At 38.1% G+C, this 16,964-nt stretch overlaps 1 protein-coding gene across 1 annotated transcript in view; it reads left to right on the top strand.

Moving 5' to 3' along the window:
* The window catches only part of otog (otogelin), a 63,077-nt gene that overhangs the window by 20,198 nt on the left and 25,915 nt on the right, over positions 1-16,964 (top strand). The window contains exons 19-28 of the mRNA XM_076887550.1: positions 2,001-2,166; positions 11,830-11,937; positions 12,598-12,736; positions 12,970-13,104; positions 13,255-13,401; positions 13,890-14,009; positions 14,231-14,347; positions 14,494-14,650; positions 15,233-15,259; positions 15,597-15,767. Of these exons, the coding sequence (XP_076743665.1) occupies positions 2,001-2,166; positions 11,830-11,937; positions 12,598-12,736; positions 12,970-13,104; positions 13,255-13,401; positions 13,890-14,009; positions 14,231-14,347; positions 14,494-14,650; positions 15,233-15,259; positions 15,597-15,767 (1,287 nt within the window). The remainder of the gene's footprint in view (positions 1-2,000; positions 2,167-11,829; positions 11,938-12,597; positions 12,737-12,969; positions 13,105-13,254; positions 13,402-13,889; positions 14,010-14,230; positions 14,348-14,493; positions 14,651-15,232; positions 15,260-15,596; positions 15,768-16,964) is intronic.

Raw genomic sequence — 16,964 nt, 5'->3', positions numbered from 1 at the left:
AAAGATATTGAGACAAGAGCTGGATGGTAGGGAAGAGTTATAGATGACTGGAAGGGTATAGCTGAAGTCGGAAACTACCAAGAAGGCATTTGTCCTTTGGACAAAGAAATGAGAACAAGGAGACTTGGTGGTAGAATGAGGAAGTACAAGACAGTGATAAAAGGAAAAGGTTAGCAAAGAAAAGTGGGATAGTCAGGGAGATGAAGAAAGTAAAGAAGTAAGTTTGGGAGGCTGGGTGAACAGCAAAGAGAGAAGAGGGAAAGGAAAGTGTTTATAATAAGTTGTACATGAGGCTGGAAAACAAGGAAGGACAAAATGACTTGCGTTGATTAGGTAGGGAGGGAGACTGAGTTGGAAAGTATGTGCAGCAGGTTAGTATGATTCAGGATAGATATGGAAATGTAGTAACAAGTGAAGAGAGCATGTTAAGAAGATAGAGGAAGTATTTTGAGTTTATGAATGTAGAAAATGAGAGAGAGAACAGATGGAGGAAAGTTAATGAATCAGGAAGTGCAGAGGATTAGTAAGGAGGAAGTGAGGGCAGGTATGAAGATGATGGAGAGTGAAAAGACAATTGGCCAATGTGACATGTCTGTGGAATAATGAAGATGTCTAGGAGAGAAGGCAGTGGACTTTTTAAGCAGATTGTTTAATACAGTCTTGGAGAATCAGAGGATACCTGGGCAATGGAGAAAAAGTGGACTGGTACCAGTTTTAAAGAACAAGAGTGATGTGCAGATCTGTAGTAACTACAGAGTGACAAAGGGGATGAACCTTACCGTGTATATGTTGAAGCTCGGTCAAGAAGAGAGGTGATGATCAGTGAGAAGCAATATGGCTTCATGCCAGGAAAGATCACTGCAGATGTGATGTTTGCTTTGTTATTGGAGAGTATAGAGAAGGTCAGAAGAAGTTGTACTGTGTCTTTGTGGATCTTTCTTATAGCCAAGAGAAGAAGAAGTATGTGAGGATAGTGCAGGACATTTAAAAGGACAGTGAGACAACGTGAGGTATGCAGTGGTGGGGGTGGTATTACAAATTGTGATGGAGGTCAGATAGAAGTGTCTGTGGATGATATTTGCAGCTAATATGTTGATCTGTAGTGAGAGTAAGAAGCAGTTGAAAGAGTCTGGAGAGGTGGAGGTATGCTCTGTGAAGAAGAGGAATGAAAGTTAGTAGAAGGAAGACAGAATATATTTGTGAAGGGAGACAGGAGGAAAGATGGACATGCAAGGAGGAGCAATAATGAAGTTGGATGAGTTTGAATACCTGGGTTGAACCATCCAAAGCAACAGACATAAGAAAAGTAAAGAATGTTCGAGTGTGGTGGAGTGGGTCTAGATGAGTGTCAGGCTGATTTGTGATAGAAGGATCGCAGCTAGAGTGAAAGTTTACAACATGGTAGTGAGACCTGCTATAATGTACGGTTTGGAGATAGTGGGACTGACAAAAAGATCGGAAGCTGAGCTGGATGTAGCAGAGCTGAAGATGTTGAGTGTTTTTGAGACCAAGATGGACAGGATTAGTCATGAATACATCAGAGGGACAGCTCAGGTTGAACAGTTTGAGAGGCAGGGCTGAGATAGTTTGGACATGTGCAGACGAATTATAGAGAAGATTCACAGATGTAGTGAAGGAGCACATGCAGAGGGTGGGTGTGACAAAGGAGGATGCTAGGGATATAATGAGATGGAGGCAGGTGACTGACTGTGATACCCCCTAAAGGAAGTAGCCAAAAGAAAAATAGTCAGTGGATATATATGTTTGTGTCATATCAACTTTCATACTGTGAGTACTGTGAGAAATTACAGTCCTAAGAAAATGTGAAAAAGTGCCTTTTTTGATAGTGAAGATTAATAATGCATGAGCTAAAACATTGATGTGTTTATGTTGTTCAGCATTCATACCTAACAAACTAATTTTTCACTCTTCTTCACTGTCAGTTTAAAAGTGACACCAAAAATCTACAAAAAAATCTGTGATGTCATTTTTACTTACAGACAGATTGTGTCCAGAAGGTCAGATCTACCAGAACTGTTCAGAAGGGGAGGATGGCCTCCTGCCGGGAAGGGGTGTGTCCTGTGAGCGCACCTGTGAGTCTTACCTGCTCAACCTCACCTGCTCATCACACGAGCCCTGTCTGGCTGGATGTGTCTGCCCGCCTGGGTGAGTGACAACTAGTACAAATGTATTCTGTCCATTGGTGAATAGTTATACATAGAAGGTAATGGCTGCTTTATAATGTAAAAAAACTCCTTTTGATTGGACAGTACTGCACTTTTAAAATCCATTTTATTTTAATTTGATTGTAATTCTTCATTTCACAATTTTAAACAAAAGCTACTCTCGTTGTTATGGAATCCAAATTTAAAAAGGGAAAAGGAGAAAAATAGAGAATTGAATATAAAAAATAGAAAAGGTATCTGGAAAAATTTATTTGCTTTCATTCAGCTGACTCTCTGGGATGTGTGATCTGTAGCAACAAACTAGTAAATAACAGAATTCAAAATAGAAAGATCAAACTGATTATTCACACTTCTCCACTCGTAATAACCCTGAGATTCTTGTGCATGCATTGGTCTTTAGTCACAGTGCAGAGTGGAAGTATGGTCAGACTAAAGATGGAGACTGAATGTAACAATTTAACATTTTTGTTTCATATCAGGGTAAAACAATGAGGTAAAACAAAGGGTTCCAAACTCCTGCTTAAGTGGTACAGAATCTTGAAAAGTTCACACATAGCAGACTGTAGTTATCCTAGTTAACTGTTTGGTATCAGGTTGATTGAGCAAAGGAACAAGATGTTTTTCTTGAGCAGTAAAGGTCAAGAAATGAGTGTTTCACTTAATGAAATCTTATGCTGTTAGTGTACCTGACTGAAGCTGATGTCACAGAGAAACTGGCTGCAGGTTGATTAAACTTTCTTAAAATGTCACAGAAGCCTGAAATAGTCTTCCACCCCCCTCCTTCCCATACCTGGTGATGCTGCTTGTGTGATACATGTAGTCAGCACTTCATTGTAACCATTTGTTTCCCAACATAAAGTAATAAGCAGACGTAGCTGTTCATTTTGTGTGGACAGTTTTAGATAAACTTAGCCCAGTTGTTCTGTTAACCTGACTCATCTTCTGGTTGAACTTGCTAATTCCCTGCTGGCTTCTAATACATGAATTTTCCTGGTTTTTAATTCCTTTTTTTGGGGGGGGGACTGCCTTGCTTCATCTACTGGTCAGACCAGTAAAATGTATAAGTTTGAATTAAGTTTTTTTGGGGAAATTTTTACATTTATAGATTTAAAGATATAAGCCTTGTGGAAGTGTCTGTTGATGTGACATAAGGAAAAGTGCAGATTTTCTGTGGCAGACAAAGGACGGGATTCCAACAGATGAGGTGAACAGACATTATGGGTAGAATACAGTCATCTGACCCCTTTAATCCTCTCTGGCTGTCAGCCTGAAAGGGGGGTTAAGTGGTTTCATTCTGTGACATCAACCAGGAGTCATCCTGATTACAATACGCACAGGCAAGGGTTAGTTTAAGGATGTCGCATCTTATGACATATTTGCATAGATTATATAGTTGATTGATGAGAGCGCTACACCTGCAAACAGAAGGATTATATTTCTCGATTTTAGAACTGTCAAAAATATAAAATCTTTGTTTTTCATGTAAAAGCAGAAGAGCTGAATAAGTATACAAAAGAACAATGAAACAGTGTAGCGCTAAAATGGTAACTCTTAAAAGACAATCAAAGATTCTATCTGTGAACCTCAAATCACGTATTTATGAAGGATTTCCATTAACAAATAAAACTGACCTTGTTAGGCTTTCTGACATTGTCAGAGAATTTGGCCCTAGCTTTAATTTGAGAAAAAATAAAACCTATCGCTTAAGGTGATTTGGAAAACTATCTGACCAATGAAAGTCTTACATTTGGAAAACATAGACACCACTGAAATGAGAGACCATCTGGTTTGTTGCCAATATACAGATCAAACACCAACATCCTTGTATAGAGGGATGCTTTTGTAAACATTGACTCGAGTCACTTGTAAATCTGTGAAGGCACCATTAACGGTGAATGCTATATAGTTCTGGACTAACATGTACTACAAAAGATCATCAGCAAGACAATGCTGAACAAATAAACTTTAAATAAATATATATTGTACATATCACGTCAGCATCGATGATCAGGCTCCAAACTGACCTGTCTCAATTCATTTTTGTCACCCATTCACACAACTCACTAAACCCACATGACCCCAAAATATATCAAAGTAGCTGATGTTTGACCGTTAAGCATCTTGTTTGTATCCACCACCATCCACCACCACACCACTGAAAAACCATTAAAAATATAATTCAAACAACTACTAATTGTCTAAATGTGTTTTTAAATAATCTGAAGTACTACTGTACTGTGCTATGTGTATTTATATAGTCAAAAAAATGCTAAAACAAGACCAAGGTTAGATTTTTCTTATTATATGATGAATATAAATAAAAACTTTACATTCAAGACTTGTTTTGACGGAATTACAATGAGTACTAACGGTAACATTAACATTAAAACGGAGCGATCGTGGTTCAGGGACTTGGGAATCTCATCTTGTAACCGGAAGGTTGCCGGTTCGATCCCCAGCCCTGTCTGTTTTGGTCGTTGTGTCCTTGGGCAAGACACTTCACCTACTGGTGATGGCCAGAGGGGCCAATGGCGCGATATGGCAGCTTCTGTCAGTCTGCCCCAGGGTAGCTGTGGCTACAAATGTGGCTTGCCTCCACCAGTGTGTGAATGAATAGTGGAATTGTAAAGCGCTTTGAGGGTCTCGAAAAGAGCTATATAAATGCAATCCATTATTATTATTAAAACATATCTGCTGTCTCTCCAAGAAAATAACCCTAATGTATGTCAGTGAAGACTGCCATTAGCTTAAATTCTTAGTGGTTAAACTGGTGAAAATTAAAGCATAGTCTTTCTCTAAATCTCATTTTGAAGCATAAATGGCAGAAATAATAGAAACCTTAAGTTTTACTGAACAATTAGACTAATTTAAAAAAAAAGAGGAAACAATCAAAAGTTCTCACAAACGTATTTTTTTATTCAATAAAAGGGCAGATCCATCCCAGAGTATATTGCTATCTAGTTAACTAATATCCATCATTTCTCTGTCTTATTTGTTTTTCCATATTTTTTACCCTCAGTGCCTACCCACCCGTGTTCCTGTCAGGTTAGATGATTAGATTTCAAATTTAAATGTAAAATTATGACATTATACTTGACCTGAATGCATATGCCTTGGTTCACTGGATAAAAAGGGGATCTGTTCTTTAGTTAATCGTTGCCATGGTGAATCTTAGTATTGAAGCTCTGTTGAGGATTGCTTTCTTTCTCTACAAACACATTCAATTCAGGGTCAACATACTCAGAGTTGATTGAACTTACTTTGATCATCCTACTTTCTTAAAGAGGAAACTGTGAGTTGCTGATCTCAGAGTAAATCAGCTCGGAGTTTGTGGTTAGACTCAGAGTTTGTTGAACCGACTTCCTGGAATTTGGCCTTGCATTGAAGCTCCCCTTGGTTACTTTAGCTCCGTTCTATAAATAGCACCAGTCTGGGTTTTCTGCCTGTTACTCAGAGCACTATCTCAGCAAACCTACTGAAATATAGTGATACGGTGAAAAGGTCGGAGAGGGGCAAAAATGGTCATCTGAACCCTGAGTCACCTTTGCTGACCTCACTGGTGTGATTCAGATATCCCTGTTCACTACATGGAGCAAACTGACCTTTTGGGTGTCAACAACATCATAACCTCTAAATCTGTCGTCCAGTTGTAGCTCAGGTGTTTAAAAAGTCACTGAAACCTGAGTTAAAAAAATATGGCACAAAGAAATCTCATTCAGCCCTTCTGCTTCTTGATGACAGATGTATTAATGAGTGTAGTGATAGTGAGACAGTTTTAAGGTTCACTGGGAGATCAACTGATCTGTATGAGATCAGCCTGGAGTCATATTCTGCTACATAGAAGCCTGTTTGTTTTTCTGCTAATCAAGGGTTGTTTTTACAGAAGAAACCTTTATTATGATTCTTATTTTAAAGATTTATAGAGTTCACAAATCAGTGATGTTAACATGACTCACCACACCCTCCCCCAAAAATTCTAAATAAGTTTAAAAAGCAAAATTTAACTACCTTAATATTGTATTTTGGTAGCATTAATGTTGGCAAACATTAAATTTAGTCTTAGCTAGCTAGCATTGTGTTTGCATTAGCAGGTATTCAAAATAATTCATTCAGTATTGATATTTAAGTTGTCGAGGGTTAGGGTTACGAGCTAACTGGCAAAATTCTACAGGGTGAGTTTCTCCGTACTGTTAATATTAATGTCATTGCTCTTATATATATATGTGCATTTGTGTGATAAATACAAAATATGCAATTTTATTTCCTAATTCATATTTAGAACATACTTTGTGGCTGTTCACTTTGAAAAGTGCTGCTTTCATGCCTTTCGTCCACCTGTAATTTTTCTTTCAGGGCAATGCATGATGGTCTACAGTACTGGGGGCTGTCTTTCTAGTCTTTCACATTTCATCACCAGTCACCAGAATGAATGATAGCAGCTTATTAGCAGCTTCGTTACAGATGCAATCAAGAAATGTGGCTTGTCAGAAATACTTAATCAACCAGTCTGCTATTAGCTATTAGCAGACTGCTAGCAGACACAAGCATAATGTGAGCTTTGTTTCCGGACCTGTTTATTTCTGTTAATTGAACAATATCTCAAGGCTAAGTTCTCTGGTGAAATTAAGCCATCTTTGGTAGAATAGAATTAATAGGATGAGTAACAGTAATAGCTTTTTTTCAATTGTGAACATTGAGCATTTGGGAATTTTTGTGCACAACCTTTTTATGAGACACTGTGGGATTCAGTGAATACACTGTATATTATGTAAATATTCAAATTCACTATGCATTTGGACAGCAATACTAATACCAATAGTGTAAAGGATGAATCTGATGAATAGTTTTTTGCCCAGTGAAAGCATCAAAACAGGAGCTGTTTTGAGGAAAACACCAGGATTCAGTTCAAAACTTACCCCTGTCTGTTTATTGACTAATCTTTGTTAGCATTTCTCAGCAGTTAGTTTATCTACCTTCTCAGATTCTCTTGTCTCTGACCTGAAAGGGCTGAGATGCATTGGCATTTCTTTGTACCGTTTTCAAACAACTTAGTTCTTGAGTATTTTATAGGATGATGTTGGTATTTACTATGCTTTTACAACTGTCTGAGCTTACAGCACGATGAGGTTTGTATAAACACTTTAAAAAAAATAAAATGTCACATGCAATAAAAAAAATCACAAATCTTTATATAGAGAGTATTTAAAAATCTAAAACAGTTGAAACTGGTACATACCAAATTTATTGCAGCTTATTTTCTATATAAATGATGAATTTGAGGACAAATAAAAAAACACATCTTCCCTAACCCTAACCCCCAGACCTGAGATGTAGCTTTTACTTTTAATTAATTCTTCAAACCCTAGTGTCATATTTACATCTTGGACATTGAAATAATAACCTTTATAAGATTTCTGATTTCAATAATATTAACTATATCTCCACAGCTTTAGTTGTGTTTACTAAAGCAGTCAACAAATGATAAGCAGCTTCTTCTTCTTCTTATATTAACTCTACACTTAAATGACTATCAAAATACAAAAACCCTTTCTAAACTCAGAGTCAACTGCAAGGTATTCATCTGAAGCGGGACTTTAAAACCTCTAATGGGAAATGATTAGCTGAGGTGCAGACAGATGAATCCATTGTGTCTGCATTCACAATGGCACACTTTGTTTATGATCAAAATGTAGACCATTCATTCATTCCTTCTGTGTCAATTAGTCCAGCTGAACTCATATGAACCTGGACTTTCAGGTGCAAAACAGAAACATGCAGCCTGCTGGAATTTGGTTTTGGTTACAGGTTTTGTTTTAGTTTAGACTCATGAGATGATTCAGTGTGTTGTAAGCAAAAACAAGTTTAGGTGATAAAGATGATATACCTTGTCAGGTCTGCTGCCTTTTGAAAGAGCTAGTGTCTAGGATAAGTGGGGAACATCTGGTTAAAAAAAAAAATTATTTACTTGCAAAATGTAAAAATGTAGTAAAGTATATCCTCCTCATCCCAGACTTTGCACTAAGACGCCCCAGTACTGAAAAAATGAGGCAATTTGTAGCAGAAATTATTTTATGCATTTTATTAACTGTGAAATGGTCATCATGTCAGCATGTTTTGATCTGTGTGTGATAGATCTCACACACAGGGTGGCTGTGGCTCAGGTGGTAGAGCAAATCAGCTACTAATTGGAAGGTCCGTGGTTCGATCCTTGGCTTCTCCAGTCTGCATGCCAAATATCCTTGGGCAAGATACTAACCCCAAGTTGCCCTCTGATGCGTTCATCGTCATCAGAGGGTCTAATTGCTTTCTGGTCATACTCATCATACTGATGAGTATGACGATGTGTGAATGTACTTTAGTTTGCACTTGTGTTTAGAAGTGCTTGTATGAATGGGTGAATGAGGCATGTTGTATACAGCGTTTTGAGTACTCCGGGAGAGTAGAAAAGAAAAACATCAGTCTTTCTTTAAATTATTTTCTGCCCCAAATAAACGGATCAATTCACCTGCTAATCTTGTGAATGTAATTTATGATTGCAAACGTCATTAATAATCTAGGCCATAGGCTGCATACCGTCAGGGATAATTTTCAGCTTATTGTCTCTACTTGGTGTGCAACACTTGGGAGTACACTCAATGCAAGGCAGACTGCAGTCGAGCCATTGCGCTGTTTGACTCATCTGTCATCATGTTTTTCAACTACTTATTCCTCAGTCCACTTTACATCACGCGAAAGAATGAAATTCAAAATGAGGGCTGTGTTTATGAGAATTTATTCATAATGTGCTCATAGGTCAGAACAATAAATGATTTTCATATCTTTGATCAGAGAAATTGATACAGCAGTTTGGCTGCCAGATAAAGGAAGCTGTTAGCACCGTTTTATCTGTGGTGTAACTCTACTCAGATGAACCTGAGGTTTGTGGCGAGACTATTCAGTATGTCACGGCAGCCTCGCCAGTGGATATAGCTCAACCATGGATATTACAAGATACTTATCAGCTTCGTCTTGCAGAGACGAAAGCAAATGGATGGTTGCAGACAAAGACTGTTTCTTTCTCTATCTCTGAGAATCCTAATTGTCTGGTTTTCTCATGTAGCTAACATGAGCGTTACAGTCCACAGTCGCCCACCCCTGAAATTTGTTCTGGGTTCCTGGCATCTCTCTGCTCTGGAAGCAGACCTGCTTTGGCTCTACCTCTGTTATTCTCTTGGCAAAATGACAACGCTATAACTTGATAGCATGCCTTTAGGTCACTGTTCTTCAATAGTTAAAAAACACTGCTTTCAGAGAGATTGGATTATTTAGATGCAGAATTTTGAATTGAATTGAATCTTTATTTTGAACATGTTTAAATAGTATAACAACAACAACAGAGAAAAAGAGACAAGCAAACAAAACAAAAGGAAAACAAAGCAATAATAATTATAAATAACTTAAATATAAATATAAGTTGCACCCACACACACATATACACATCCCCAGTGTGAAAATAGTGGGTGAGACACCCGATCAAAACCCTACCTCCTCCCTGTACTTTGCAAAAAACATATTTTTGAACTGAGTCATGCTGATTGCTTCAGTTCTTCACTTAGTCTATTCCACAGCTTCACTCCACACATAGCGATGTAAAAACTTGTTAATTTTGTACGGATACAGGGATGTTTTAAATTAAATTCAACATGATCATTTGGAAATGATTTGCCTATTTAGATTTCAGGAGTGATTAACCCTCCTCAATGAGTGCTTTACAAATTAAATCATACTCTCTGGTAGGGGCAGAGCTGCTTGTGCATCATGTTCATTTGGTAGTAAACGGTAAGCGGTCTTTGATTTTTAATTAACGTCTGGCTGGCAGTGGGTGTTTGGTTAGGGTCAGGGAAAGTTAGTAAGTAAACGGATATGTGTAGGCTGTTATAGATACTGTTTTTGGTGTAATTATTGGACAATTATTTGTCTGTCAACTTAAAATGAACATAAAATCATGTTAATGGAATTTAAAAATGCATAGTCTTACATCGGTTAGGTTCCTCAAGTGGTGATTGTTGGTTTGTACTTTCATGTTACTCTGTAAACATGTAAATAGCTGACAGAAACTGTCTCATAATCACCATTTAGCAACATAAACCTGAGGCTACAACCCCACACACCAACACAAATCCTTAATGAGGACACACATGTCTAAAATCTTTCTCATAGTAGAATACAACGCTGACCGCACATAGCAAAAAAAAAAAAAACAGCACAAGTGAGCGATCGCCACAATGATTCTACTTTAGAAAGATGAACAGGTAGAAAGGGAGGCTGCAGCCTCACTCCTCATCTGCTTGTTGCCTGTTGAAGTTAAGGGTCTGCATACTCAGTTTGGTATTCACTCAGCTTCCACTCTGGGTTCTTAAACCCAGCTTAGTCTTGGCAAGCACCTGCCAAGACTAAGCTAGTCTTGGCAGGTGCTTGCAAAGAACCAAAGTTGTGTTAACAATGCGGTTGTTTCTGTCTTGGATGCAGTTTTCCACATTACCATTTATCTCATCATTTTGTGCAATAAGAATAAATTTCCATATCCATGCTCTAGACTGCCTCTGACACACATAATTGCAGTACTGGGAACCAGTTTCCTACAAGAACTGGTTCTCGATTCCTATCCGTAAATATCATGGTAATTTTAGACTTCTAATGATTATCTGTTTGATTTTCATGGCACAATACATCACAGCATACATCTTTAAAAAGCAAGACCTGGGTACAGAAGTTTGAATTTACTTTGGAAATTTCTCTAATCCACACAGGGTCAAAAGTATACATAAAAGATCAGATATATACACATGCCCCCACTAATATTTCACTAAGCGTCCTTTAGGAAGTTCCACCTCGTTCAGATGCTTGTGATAACCATCAGGAAACCTCTGGCAAACCACTTAAAAAACAAAACAAATATCACTTCAGTTTATTGGGCTTTGCAGGTATTCATTTATGTACATTTATGATTTTGACTCTTTTTCAGCCATTCTGTTGTAGATTTGATGCTGTGTTTGTGATCATTATCCTGTGTTATGACTCAGTTTTAGCAAATTTTAAGCTGTTGGAAAGATGGTTTTACATTTAAATAAACTGCTTCACATTTAAACATGTCAGATACATTTTCAGTGGCAGTGGTGATGAAGGCAAGTCCAAAGCACTGCACCACAGTAATTCAAGATGCTTTCAAGATGTCATGTGCTCCTGTTTTTTATCGAGACTTTGTATTAAAAAGGATATAGATTCACACTAGTCTTGTTGTAAAATCTTAACATCTTTATACTCTGTCTTGGTGTTTTGAATAAGAATAAGCTTAGCAAGGGGCAGGTGCGACTAAGAATGACTTGTTAATCACACAATGAAGCATACCCACATTTAGTCTCCTTGTTGACTCTAATGAATATGTTTATAACATCAAGATATGTGTGCAGAGAGATGAGTAGAGTGCTTGACAACCAAGTCTTTTTGATCCCTGCTGGCTATTAGAAAAAAACATGCTGATTTAAGGCACTTTAACACTGGCTTTACTTTTCAGCCCCAGCATACAGAATTCATTGGTCTCAATTCTACATAAACTCAGTGCTTTAAAAGTGTTTTTCCTTTAACAGTTGGGTGTTTCCCACAGGCTGCTGAAACATGGAGATGAGTGCTTTGAGCCCGCTGCATGCCCCTGTCTGTGGAAAGGAAAAGAGTATTACCCTGGTGACAGAGTCTCTTCGCCCTGCTACCAGTGGTATGTTTCCACAGATTCAGTGTTTTTAGAAAATTTTGTTCATTAAAATTGAAAATCTTCCTTTCATGTTACATATCTTCACATATCATATTTCCCTTCTCTCTATAGGCAATAATTCATTTTGTCACGCTTTACAAATTTGGTCTTGGCCTCGCCAACAATAGCTGTCAAATTAATATGATCATCAAGCGTTTGCTTAAATTTCTAGTACCATCGCCAATTTTTCAAAGTCAGATTTAGCCTGAAAGCTCAGAATCCCGAGGTTGTCAGAGCATCGAAAGTGGCCACCTGATATCTATAATTCTCTGCTATCACAGCACAGAAAAAGGCCTTGAAAACAGAGCGGGCCCTTGTATGACTCTTTGATTCTCTGCTTCAGACTGTTCATCGCTAGTGAAAGGAAACACTCTCCCAGTGATCTCAGTCATTCTCCCATCCTTCCATTTCTTCTTCAAGCCTCAGCCAGGGAAGAAGATGTAGATGACAGCCTAATAGTGCAATGAGCTGCAGTTCAGCCTTTGACAATTCACCGGTCACTTTTCTGCCTTCTGTAAACCTGAGGCTCTCAACAAAAGGAGGCCATTAGATGTGAAAAAAATGTCCTCTAACTAAGTGGGAACAAGTTGATGCTGAATCACTGAGGCATTGCTGTCTTTGTAGTGTTTGCCAGCATGGGACGTTCCAGTGTGTATTTCAGCCGTGTCCATCGTTGTGCACGGCTTACGGTGATCGCCACTACAGGACGTTTGATGGGCTGTTATTCGACTACGTTGGAGCATGTAAAGTTTATCTTGTAAAGGTATGTGAGAAAAAGATTATTATAGCCATTACATGAGCATGTGATATACTTTTTGGTCCATAACAGTGGACCCCCCCCTTACACACACACACACACACACACGCACACATATGCACACACACACAAACCTGCTTTACTCTGTAATAATAAACACTAAGCCTATTGTTACACTGAGATTTCTAAGCTATAAAGACATTTACTGTTACAGCAGCTGTGTTTTCTCACCTCCACAGAGCAGTGCTGATATAATGCTCAGTGTCACAGCTGAGAACATCGACTGTTTTGACAGTGGAATCATCTGCAGGAAGTCCCTGCTGATCAATGTTGGAAGATCCTTTGTTGCTTTTGATGATGACACTGGGAAGCCAGTAAGAGTCACTTTTAAAGCAATTTCTACTGCTAGCGCAGAGTGATGTGCTGCACAGTGTCTTTGTGTGTCATCTTTGTTTCTTCTGAATAAGATTTAAGGATTTTTCAGTGGATAGCTGCCATCTAACTACAGTCACTCGTTTATGCAGAATCCATCCAGTGTGATTGACAGGAAGCAGATAATGTTCATCTGGCCAGCTGGGTACTTCACAGCGATTCATTTCCCAGAGGAAGACGTCACAGTCCTCTGGGACCGAAAGACTACAGTGCATGTCCAGGTTGGACCTCGCTGGCAGGTAAGATGCTGGTTCAGTGTTTTGTTTTGTTTTTTGCAGATCTTCAGCTGATCTTCAATATAAGGTGACTCCACAAATGATACCTAATAAACTGATGTTATACCAGTTTGATATTTTAGGATTTTTCTGGTTCCTAATTGAGCTGAGTGACCTCTGAGTTATCTGCAGCCATGATGGGAATCACTTGTAGTTTAGCTGATTATTTTTGTGAAAGGTCGGACGGTATGTTGCTATGAATCGTGGCACGTCCTTTCCTTTCACAAAGGAACATACAGCGAATCATCTCAGAAGCACTGAAGAACTTAACAGATTTTTTTTCATTCAGACTGTTGAACACACCACTCTCAGAGCAGCATCCAACAGGCAGTTCTGTGTTACTGTCAGTCACAAATTTTAAGAGGCTATGATATAAAGTAAAATGTAATATCATGACGGTATTAACAACATATGAGCTAACAGGCTAAAAAGAGGCGATGTGATGTGTTCAGGGGAAGCTGAGCGGATTGTGTGGGAACTTTGACTTGAAGACAGTGAATGAGATGCGAACGCCTGACAACATCGACTCCCCAACACCACAGGAGTTTGGAAACAGCTGGACTGCAACAGAGGTGAGCAAAACATCACCTGTATGTTCATCATGCTCTGATGATCTAATGAAGGCAATTAACTGTGAAATTAACATTTCACTTGGACAATAACTTGCAAGCCTATTCATCACAACTTCAGTTTATTTGAAAACTGAAATAGTGATTCATTTATAGTGAAATTGATCTTTCTCATTTGACATAAATGTTTCTTTTTATCTCCCTGTGTATGTGTGCGTCTTTAGTGTGTAAACAGTCCAGATATCAGACATCCCTGCACTCTCAGTCCACTCAGAGAACCTTTTGCAAAACGACAATGTGCTGTCCTGCTCAGTGAGATCTTCCAAGCCTGCCACCCAGTGGTGAGTAACAAAACGTCTCTACCCTGGGCTTTTTACAAGTACTACAGACTTTTTATTTTTTAATTAAGGGGTAAAATTCTACTTGCTATTAATTCATCTATTTGTAATAAATTTGTAAAAAAATTATTTCTTATATTTGCCCTTAGGTGGATGTCACCTGGTTTTATATGAACTGTCTAGCAGACACATGTGCCTGCAGCCGAGGAGGTGACTGCGAGTGTTTCTGCACCAGTGTGGCGGCGTACGCCCAGCGTTGCTGCCACCAGGGTGTACCTGTGGACTGGCGTTCTCCTTCTCTATGCCGTGAGTCAGTCAGACCACAGGGAGTAAAATTCCCATCTAGTGTTTCTTGCTAACGTTTGCAGATTTTATTTGTTAAAGCATTCCTTTTTGAACATTTTAATGTAGACATTGTATGTTTAATTAATTACAGAGGAATAACTGAGCTTCAATAGCTTATCTGGAAAAAAAACATAAAAACTAAAAAAAAAATGATGTTCTAATTGTAGTTACATCGTTATCAGTTAAACTGCTATCAGTTGAAAAGCGGTTGTTGAAAAGCAAATTATTATTAATAGTTGTCATAATTAATTATATATAAATTCTTCTCAACAGTAAAATTAGATAATTTATGTAAATGTCAAGATGGAAACTATAAAAGGGAAGAACTTGATGCAAGTTTAAACTATGTTGTGGGGCATTTTAAATTACCATATATTGATATTGATCTTAAAATCCTATACTGGTTAGGCTCTAATAAAAATTAATATCTACTTTTCGTGCTTATAAAGTACCTTTCAGTACTACTTTCATAGTATTTATATCATTATTGATAGTAGTAGTACTCATCCTGTTATTAATAAGAGTCTCTTTGTTTCCGTGCAGCGTACGATTGTGAATTCTACAACAAAGGTATAGCAATTTCTCCACACATGCGCACGCACGCACGCACACACACACACACACACACACACACACACACACACATATATGTGTGTGTATGTATAGAGAGAGAGAGAGAGAGAGGGAGATTTCTATATATAAATGATATGCCCTGCACTTTATATAAAGAAGTATAAATGTATTATTAAAATGCAATAATATGCAATGCAACATTGATTATTTTAATGAAATGACCACTCACAGTCAAGTATTATGCAGTGATAGAACAGCAGTTTTTAGGCTGTTGGAGAAATTATGAGTTCAAAGAGGTAAAATCCTACAATAAAGTGTGGATGCCTGTCTGCAGTTCTGGGTAAAGGTCCCTTCAGGCTCTTTACCTTCAGGGATCGGACGACACTGTTGGCAGCCAGCAAATCCAGCAGCTTTGTGTTCCTGCAGCGTGGCAACATCAGCGACACCCCTGACATCATCTCGCTGTTCATGATGACACCTGGCCTCAGCAGAGCGCGACCACACGGTGAATGAATTTGTTTAAAATGAAAAGGTTTACTTTGTATACAGAGAGAGATTCATTTCATTGCAGGAAAAATAATAACTGCTCAAAAAACTGATTTAGTTTTTTTTCTTCTATTTCAAATGATGATGTCAGCATTTTAATTACAACTGTTGACAATAATTATGACTTCCAAGAGGAAGGAAGTTTCTTGTGTTTTTATATTTAGTGAGTGTGGGAAACTGGTTAGTTCAGAAGCTTTATAGTTTTATTTTACACTCATTTCTTTTCAATGTAGAAAACAGTCTGTGTCTGCTTTACTAGTGTAGGGTTTGGTGGTATCAGTGCATGAAAGAGATCTTCTGTAGTGGGTTTGGGAAAGTTTGATCGTTGTGTAGATACCACAGTGGTATATTTTCCTGTCAGCAGAATACAGCAGGCTCCTGAATGAAAGAGACGCAGGTATGCTGGTTGAAAGCCAGTAGGAAGCTGTTTAAACAGGGGAGCTCTGATGTTAAATTCACAGCTAAAAAAAAATTTGTTTCTTTGGCCAAATCTGTAATGTCTGGTTTCTCAACTCTGACTCTTTACCTTCTGGTGACTGGACAAGGAGTCCAGTTCTTTTTTCTTGGAAGAAAAAAAACAACACGAAGGAAAAAGGCGTAAGAATGCAAACTTTAATATCTATTCTGTAAGTGTGGTAGACTCTATTTATATATATTCAGCTATCAATTTCAAAATACAAAGCTTAGCAATCAAGCTGAAAATACAGCAGCGATATATTATCATTGTAAAGTTTTAGCAAATAATTGTTAACCCAATGTTTTCTCTTCTTTTAGCTGTTGATTGCTGTTGCTATTGCACTCATTGTTTGGTTGGCCTTTGCTGAGCAGATGCTATCTGCCTCACACCTTTTAAATTTATTATTAATAATAGTGAACATAAAAGTTCCAAAAACCAAAACATGTGTTAAAAAACTCCACTAGACTGAGAGCAGCTGTGTAAAGTTTGTTTAGAGCAGTGGTCCCCACGGGCCACGGACCGTTAGTTGTTTGGTACCGGCCCACGAGAGTTGAGGCTCGGGTGTGAGATTTATGGTTTCCAGGGCTTTTTATTGGTTTTTATCTTTTTTTTTATTTATCGTTTTTATTGTTAACTCTGTTTCCCTGGGCCTTTTCATGTGTGTTATGAATAAATCTTTTTTTTTTTTTGTACCGGTAC

Source organism: Maylandia zebra, linkage group LG1, assembly GCF_041146795.1.
Source record: "Maylandia zebra isolate NMK-2024a linkage group LG1, Mzebra_GT3a, whole genome shotgun sequence".
Taxonomy (NCBI): domain Eukaryota; kingdom Metazoa; phylum Chordata; class Actinopteri; order Cichliformes; family Cichlidae; genus Maylandia; species Maylandia zebra.
This window is presented reverse-complemented; position numbering and strand designations above follow the sequence as displayed.